Consider the following 9,377-nt stretch of genomic DNA (forward strand, 5'->3'; position numbering starts at 1 on the left):
GAGGATGCTTTTACAAGGCCCAAGTAGAAATGGATTCAACCCTTTATCTAGTGTTTCATCTTCAAATAAAGGTGTGTCTGTAGTTTTAGGTACTAGGGTATCCAATTCAATTTGGCACTCTAGGTTAGGTCATTCATCTTCTCAAATTTTGCAAAGTTTAGTTTCTAGGAATAAATTGCCCGTTAAAGGCATTGTAACTAGTGAGTTCTGTCACTTATGTCCCATGGGTAAGAGTCACAAGTTACCCTTTCAATTGTCAGTTTCTAGGTCTTCATCTCCTTTAGAATTGGTTCATTCTGATGTATGGACTTCACCTTCATTTTCTATCAATGGTTTTAAATATTAAGTAGTATTTATTGATGATTATTCTCGCTACTCTTGGTTATATCCATTAAAATTAAAATCCGATATTTTTCCTACTTTTGTGTCATTCAAGAAACTGGTTGAAAACATGTTCAATACTAAAATTAAATCACTTCAAACTGATGGAGGAGGCGAGTACATAAACAATAATTTTCAAACATTTTTGACTCAACATAGAGTTCAACATTGTTTTACATGTCCACATCATCCTGAACAAAACAGTATTTCAAAACGTAAACATCTTCATATAGTTGAAACTAGTCTCACACTGCTTGCTCATTTCGCCTTACCAACTTCATTTTAGGATGACGCCTTTCATACAGCCAATTATTTGATCAACCGTTTACCAACTAAAGTTCTCCATGATGAGTCTTCATTTTGAAAGTAGTTTAAAAAATCTCCTCAATATGATTTTCTTAAAGTTTTTGGGCGTGCATGTTTTCCATATCTTCCTCCCTATAATACTAATAAGTTACCATTTCATTCCAAATGTTGCATTTTCTTAGGTTATTCATTAAATCAACAAGGTTATAGGTGTTTAGATATGTCCATGGGTTGCATATTTTTGTCACGTCATGTCCTATTTGATGAAACCAGTTTTCCATACAAAGAATCCATTTCTACAAAGTCTTCATCCTCCCCGTCATCTACAGTACTGAATATTGACCCCTCCTCCTTAATATATTCCTTTAGGAACCCTAGTTCCCCTACTTTACCACAAAATCCGCACCACCCCATACCTCACATCATACTATACACACAACTAAACCCTATTCTCCCTACTTTACCACCAAATCCGCACCACCCCATACCTCCCACCATAACATCCACACAACCTAATCTTCCCTATTCCCCTATATTAAATAGTTCTATTCCATCACCATCACCTATCTCCACTGTACCCTTTCTCCTTGACCCTTCACCAACCTTATCCTCTACGAATGCAGTCTGTGTTGCCCCTGTCTTATCTTCTTCTCAGAGACACACTCAACATGTTCACCCCATGGTCACACATTCAAAGGATGGCATTCAAAAACCAAATCCCAAATATGCTCTTGTTTCTGATGTGACTAATGAAATAGTTGAGCCTACTTGTTTTACATAGGCAAATAAGTACCCTGAATGGCATATGGCAATGGCAGAAGAGTTCAATGCTCTACAAAGCATGGGAACGTGGTGCCTAGTTCCCTTTCATCCCTCCATGAATGTTCTACCAAATAAATGGGTGTACCATATTAAACGTAAATCTGATGGTTCCATTGAAAGATTTAAAGCATGTCTTGTTGCCAATGGTTTTCATCAACAAGAAAGGATCGATTACAGTGAAACATTTAGTCTCGTCGTCACTCATGCTACCATCAGGCTTATTCTCTCCGTGGCTCTTCATTTTACTGGCAAATTCACCAACTTGATGTAAAAAACACGTTTCTCCATGGTTCTTTAACTGAGGAAGTATACATGTGCCAACCATCTGGCTTTGTCGATCCACAGTTTTCGTCACATGTATGTCATCTTCGACGGTCCCTATACGGCTTAAAACAGGCCCCTCGTGCCTAGTTTCAGTGCTTCTTTCAACATTTGGAAGAACTCAACTTTCAAGCATCAATGGCAGATTCTTCGCTGTTCATTTTCTTCAATGGAACTACTGTCATTTATTTACTCATCTATGTTGATGACATTCTTGTCACAGGTAATAATCCATCTGACATCTCCACATTGATTCAACAATTAGGACAAAAATTTTCCATGAAAGACCTTCGGGCCGTACATTATTTTTTGGGAATGGAAATTACGAGAACATCGACGGCCATGTATTTAACACAATCAAAATATATCTTGGACCTACTCAAACGCACTCAGATGGCTGATGCCAAACCATTGTCTACTCTCGCCCTCCTTGGACGCAAGTTTAGTCTATATGAGGGTTAACCCTTGGATGATGGAACAATCGACGTGTTGTTGGGGCTCTCCAATACCTCTTATTCACACGGCCTGACATTGCATTTGCTGTAAATCAAGTCTGTCAGTATATGCATTCACCCACCATTACACATTGGGCTGCAGTCAAGCATATTCTTTGTTATTTGAAAGCCACTCATGATTGCGGTATAGTTTATAAACCCAATTCTTTGTCCCTAACAGCCTTTGCAGATGCTGACTATGCTGGTGACCCAGATGATCGTCCCTCCACCGATGGTCATTGCATTTTTCTAGGGGATAACTTAATCTCTTGGAGTTCTAAAAAACAAAGAGGTGTGTCTCGCTCAAGTACAGAGGCTGAGTATTGACAAATGGCCTATACCTCTGCCACTTTATCTCGATTCAGACACATATTCCGTGATCTTCATCTTCCTCTCAATTCACCAAGATTATGGTGTGATAATATCCGTGCACTGGCAGTAGCTTCCAATCTAGTTTATCAGGCTCGTATGTGTCATGTGGAAGTTGATTATCATTATGTTAGAGAAAAAGTAATTCGAAATACACTTGTTGTAGGATATGTTTCATCCACTGACCAAATCGCAGATATCTTAACAAAGGGCTTGTCCACAACTCGTTTCAGTTATCTTATTTCCAAGCTTCCTGTTCGTCAACGCCCACTTAGCTTGCAAGGGTGTGATAACCAAATATTCAGGATCTGTCTCCATGTCAACAATGCATAGTAAAAGACTCTCTAAGTCAGCTACACAAGTTGGATACTCTTCAAACTCTTCAATAGATAGAAAGGAATCACAATCCTTCCTTATCTAAAACTCCTGTGTAACTTAGTTTTGAATTTCAAATGTAATTAGATGATATGTTTATACTGTAACCAACCTCATCATGTAATCTCTATATAATGAAGTCTATACCTCACTCATAATTAATTGAGTTGAGTTTATGCAATCAGTATGTACGACCCTAGCTTAAATTCTTTCACTTATAAGTGTAATTTTCTTTCTAATTATAGAAAATTTGGAATGCAAAATGATATTTTATGAGTGCTAATAACAATTCTCTATGTACATTGAAATTCAACAATAATGACTTGAATTGTTTTAATAATGTAACCAAAATAAAGATGTTTTCAAAGTTATAATTAGCTCAAATGTAATATATATACATATAGGCCTGACAATTCTTGACACGATCCGATAACCCGACACAACATGAAATTAGCAAGTGTTCGGATTGACACGATAACGAATCGGGTCGTTATCAGGTAACCCTATAAGCACTTGTTAAGATAACGGATTGGTTCGGGTATACACATAGGTAACACGATACATAATAAGCAAAATATTAATTTTATAATTTTATAACCCTAAAAAAATACTATAATAATTATATATATTAATTTAACAATTTTATACCCCTAAAAACTATAATAATTATATATATATATATATATATATTAAATTAAATTTAAAAAATTGTTGACCATTGGATCGGTTGAGTTTTAATTTTAGCCGTCCATTATGCATTAGATTGGGGGCAAATATATTTTTATATGGTATAGTACTATTGTTTTATTTCCTTTCATAATTATTTTGGTAAACTTCTCATAATTTGAATGATTTTTAATGTTTGGTTTTTCTATACTTAGTTTATGTAGAAAAAAGTTCTAATGACACATCTAGTTTATGTAGAAAAGAGTTCTAATGTCACATCCTGACCCGAGGCGGATCACTTCCCAGGCTCGCTCTACCACCGTAGCACGATATTGTCCATTTTGGGCTTACCATTCCCTCACGGTTTTGTTTTTGGGAACTCACGAGCAACTTCCTAGTGGGTCACCCATCATGGGATTGCTCTAGCCCCCTTCTCACTTAACATCTAAGTTCCTGCGGAACCCGAAGTAATGAGCTCCCAAAAAGCCTCGTGCTAGGTAAGAATGGGAATATAAATATAAGGATCACTCCCCTGGGCGATGTGGGATCTTACATCTAGCGTGGCAATAGATCAAGCCAAATTTCTAATACAATTTCCTCATGATGATCGATGAAAATTGAGGATTTTGTAAAAGGAAAAACATGCAAACTTTCAGTTCCATTGGCAAGGTTTAAACTTTTGAGAAAGGTTTCACAACCTTGAAAACAAAAACTCTTTCATTTTGCATATCCTTGCACATTTAACATTTTGTAATAGACTAGTAGTGTATGAATATTTTTTTATTAGGCTTTTATTTTCTAGTGCAGATGTAGTACTTAAACGACAAATGTGTTTTAATGTTTTGAAGTAATATTAATGTGGCAATGTGTGGTATGTGCAAATTTAAGGGGAAAAAAAAAATTTCTTAACGGGTCATAACGGGTCAAGTCACTTTACCTGTTGGGTAAAGTGACCCGACCTGTTAATGACCCATTAAGATAACGGGTGTGAGACGAGACGACCTGTTAAGATAACAAGTGTTACACGAAAATGACACGAACACGACAGGTACGACCCGTTTTCCAGGCCTATACACACACACATACTAGAAATACCTATTACGACTAATGCTAGTGTGATGCATTAGGAATGCCTTACTGAGTGAGAAGAGAAGTTTTGTTGAGAGATAATGCATTCATTATTAGCAGAAAGATAATGTAAGGAAAACCATCTGTTTAGGTTATATTTTAGTGAGTTTTAATGAAAAGTCCGCGGTACTATTCACTTTAACGAAAACCCATATTTTTACACTAAAAAGTCAATCCTGGTACTATTCACTTTACCCTTTATTTTGTCCTTATCATTAAAACTCAAAATTTTCAAATTCTTTTTATTAATGTTCTTTATATTTTATATATTATATGACGTGATGGTTAATTATTATATATATAGATTACATTATGTAACTTGCAAATGCGATCTAAAATAGACTAACATTAGTCTTACGAGTGAGGTATGTTGAAATTGGTGTAGATGCGATCATAGACACATACATCCAACAACAATTAAAAAGGTGGGCATATTTTGAAATTGGTGTAGATGCAATCATAGCTCATGAAAATTATGTGCCTACTGCACTTTGTAGCAAACGGATTGTTGTATAATTATTCACACTTGTATTATATTACTTTATCATCAAGTTTACTTTTCCTTCGTTATTTTGCACTGATAGTTCAACCTGTTAAATTATATTTTATGATTAACTAACTATTGCCATGTTGCACGAATAAGAATTTTCTTTGGATTTTTTTTTGTGAGCATTTTAGAAATTTTTTAATCATGTCCATTCATTTTACGATTAAAAAATCATCTAAATCCTCAAAGAGAATCCGGAAAGAATCCTCACTATTATTGCGCCAATTACAATACGATTTGTTCTTTCTTTTAATTTAAACCGATTTAATTTGAATCAAACGGTGCGCACTCCATATAAAACGTCATTTGCTCTCTTTCCACAATTTTGGTTCCCTTGTCTTCTTTGCTATATTATACTATAATGACAAGTGTGGATATTGTTGTTAGTTAACTAAGATACTTCCTCTCTTGGACTATGGGATAGAGATGAATTTCTTCTTCTTGAAATTTGGTGCAATCAATTTATTTACCATTTTATAAGCTTTTCAATTTCACTACGTGGTCATCTTTGTTTACTTTCTTTTTCTTTTATTTATTATTATACACCACCGTATACCACCTTCATCTACTTAATTAAATTCCTAAAATTGGATTACTCCATTAAGGATGTAATCGCATTACGAATTACATGCAAGTAAACGCGGGAAAGTCATGAATGAAACCCATTCTTTTTCTAATTTTTATTCTCATTATTGTTAAGCAAACGAGCCTTGAATACATCTAAAGTGTGAGATGGAGATTCAAACTTAAGTGCAGAGTAAGAGGAACACATTGTTCTGGCTAAACTCAAATCGGCTTGTTTACTTATCCTTAATTAAGTTATAAAACACCAACTGACTTTTCTTGTTTTTTATTGCACTGGTTTATGGATGAATATATTTACATGCATTTGGGTTTCCAAGTACTCCAAGTGTGTTGTTTCTTCTACTAAAAATGGTGTATTTGCTTTCAATCGTTACTTTTTAGGTGTTTAATCACTGCTTATATACAAAAGGAAAGAAATATAAAATAGACATTAGTAAACATGAAACAAATTTGGGCTAGTGAATTCATTTTACATTACTCAAATTTGAGGTGATTTTCAAAATAGGTCATAATATTTTAATTTTCTCACATTAAACTTTTAAATTTTAAAATAATAACAATTTAACATTTTGTCTCTTTAAACATTTAATCCTCCATTACCTGTAGTACACAAGTCCGAATAAAAAACTGAATTTCTTGCGTGGAGTTATGTTATAGCCTTTGTTTGGTGCCACCCTAAGTCGGGGCCTGAAAAATCTCAAGACCAAACCTGAGAGAATGTGTAGTATTTTTCAATACATAATCTATACTTTAAATTAAGACTACTTTTAATAAAGAAAATTAAATAAAATCAACATAGTACAATTTTTTTTCTTCTATATTTTTCAACTTTTTAGCAAAAATTGTCTCAACAAGAATCGATCTAAAACTGGCCCATTCATTGGTTTTATTGCAACAAACAACTACATATATTACAGAGAGGGATTCTGAGGAATTATTTGGACATAGCATGAAGATCTTCTAGCTGCAGGTCACCATCAAATGGGGTAAAGCTAGTTGTCAAAGTCATCATCAACGTCACACGTACACAAAGTCAACTTCTCACACGTACACAAAGGCACAATCAATTACCAGCATTTTTCTCATAATTAATAGGGAAAATTCTGCATATAATAAGCTACTTATGATTTTGAAGGTTGAATTAATTAAGATATAGTATTTGATTAATGAGGCGTATTAATTCTCTGCGAGCCAGCAGTCCAATTCAGAGTCCACGATAGGAGCCATGGATGATTGGAGATCTGGGCCATGCAGCTTATTGCTCGTGTCTTCTGTGGCGGCAGCAGCAGCAGCAGCAACTTTACCGGCTCCCTCATTGTTATAGAGCACAGAGAAATCGACATTAAGAAAATCGGATAGAAAATTCTCGTCCATCTTAAAATCCAGCAAAAACTCAGACGTACTGTTTTCATCATCTAAAAATAACATAGGTGACAAAGGATCATCAATCCCCACCGTTGGATTGTTCACCACCTGGTCAAATATTGGTGCTGCATCGATCACTTGTTCAGTACTGTCACCAAACTTATGCGACTCATGGGGTAAGACGACTTTTGTGCACCTTGACGCTTTGGTTCTGACCACTTTGGTGCATGAATTATTTGTCCTAGGTTCTGGTGACGACTGTATAGGTTTTTTTGTTTTTTCTTGGGTTGGTTGTCTGCGATTTCCATCAGAACATGAGCGACCTTCAACTTGAATTCTCTTTCCAATCGTAGTGTTCCAATAATTTTTTATTTCATTGTCTGTTCGGCCTGGAAGCCTTCCAGCTATCAAAGACCATCTGCACAGATAAGATAGTATTTTAAATTTGATAATATCAGGGTAGGCGATCCGAAATTAGCAAATTAGAGCACCCAACTCAAAATTAGTCGACATAAAAAATAAAAAATAAAAAATCGCAAGACACTTGTATATTATTCCACGTTAACGATGTGAGATACTTGACTGAAAGTCACAGTTTAGTAAATTCTCATATTTTAGATTATTAGTAAATGTAAGATCCTTCAACATTCGTCAGATCGATATTGACTGTCAAAGCTTAAATTCGCATATTCCAAACTTCTAATTAATAATATAGCCCAAATAAAAAATAAACTGATTGCCTGTTGCCTAGGAGCTTGTGAAGCCGGATGATGAGCTCTTCTTCATCATGAGTGATGTTTCCTCTCTTGATGTCAGGTCTTAGATAGTTCAACCATCGCAGCCTGCAACTTTTTCCACATCTCTTAAGCCCTGCAAAACCCATGAAATGTCTTTATATATACATTTTCTTTTGAAACATATACATTTCCTACTGCAAATTTTGCTATAGTGAAAAGAGATCCCTAATAAGAAAGGGCCGTGCGCGACACACACACACACACATAACATATATATATATATATATATATATATATATCTTTCTCACCTGCTCTTTTGGGAAGGTTTCTCCATTTCCCTTCACCATGAATTCTGATATATTCAGTCAGCACATTGTCTTCCATAGCTGTCCATGCTCCTCTATTCAAACCCTCATCCCTTGAACAACAAGGACTCCTTCCCATCTATAAGCCTTCCCTATAGAATTAAGGAACCCTAAAATTCTTCTCTCTCTCTCTCTCTCTCTCTCTCTCTCTCTGTGGCTCTCTGGCTCTCCAATGGCAGTACTAAGGACTGACTAATGACTGATTTATTCTGGGCAGATCATGAAACAGTGGAAGACTCAATATATATACATATAAATATACGTACTTTGCTACAATGAAGGTCATGCATCATTGAAGGCCCCACTGATTCACTATAATTTTAGGGGCAATTGAATCTCAAAACATCCGACGCATAAAGGCTCGTTAGAAAACAAAATAAATAAAGATATTAAATTGTGCATATGCTTAATTATTATGTATGCCTACATTTCTATAATTATATGAGTGGTGATCATGATACCTTTCGATTGACCTGAATGTCTTCATGGGCTGCTTTCTGGTAGCTAACTTTCCAACACGCCCTTGAAAGTTGGTTGAAAAAGAAACAAAAAAAAAATTTAAATATGCCATCTGCTCCCCAACATGTTCGGAAAATCGTGATTCAAGTGTGCACTGGCGTTTGGAGTGGTCACATCTCCTAATTAATTTGTTTCACAGGGTAAATGATAGCCATTCTCAACCACACAAATAGATCCCACATCACGGCATCAGATAGGGCATGTGAACATCAACATTAGATGGTCATTTGCAAAGAGAATTATGCTTCTTGTGATCGGTCGTGTTTTCAAATTAGTACAAAAGATTCTTGTTTGAACATGTAGTGATCCAATTTCTTGAACTCTACCGTTGAATTTTAATGAAAATGTAGTTACCCACAAAATTTTATTTTGTAGCAATGGTAATTAAGTTTGATAG

General features: G+C 35.3%; 1 protein-coding gene across 1 annotated transcript; it reads right to left on the reverse strand.

Annotated features, from left to right (window-relative positions):
- Positions 1-6,851: 6,851 nt before the first annotated feature.
- LOC137708839 (transcription factor MYB1-like) lies at positions 6,852-8,873 on the reverse strand. Its single transcript, XM_068447993.2, has 3 exons — positions 8,405-8,873; positions 8,100-8,229; positions 6,852-7,777 (listed from the first exon to the last, which is right to left on the reverse strand). The coding sequence occupies exons 1-3, from the start codon at positions 8,538-8,540 to the stop codon at positions 7,171-7,173; spliced, it is 873 nt and encodes a 290-aa protein (XP_068304094.2). The 5' UTR covers positions 8,541-8,873; the 3' UTR covers positions 6,852-7,170.
- Positions 8,874-9,377: the final 504 nt, after the last annotated feature.

This window comes from Pyrus communis, chromosome 17, assembly GCF_041283825.1.
Source record: "Pyrus communis isolate YQ-2024b chromosome 17, ASM4128382v1, whole genome shotgun sequence".
Lineage (NCBI taxonomy): Eukaryota > Viridiplantae > Streptophyta > Magnoliopsida > Rosales > Rosaceae > Pyrus > Pyrus communis.

Excerpts from the sequence above, each read along its gene's own strand:
- LOC137708839 (XM_068447993.2), bottom strand. The coding sequence starts at position 8,540 with ATGGGAAGGAGTCCTTGTTGTTCAAGGGATGAGGGTTTGAATAGAGGA. Across the intron at positions 8,230-8,404 it reads AAACCTTCCCAAAAGAGCAG|GGCTTAAGAGATGTGGAAAA; the intron begins GTGAGAAAGATA and ends TGGGTTTTGCAG. Across the intron at positions 7,778-8,099 it reads CACAAGCTCCTAGGCAACAG|ATGGTCTTTGATAGCTGGAA; the intron begins GCAATCAGTTTA and ends TTATCTGTGCAG.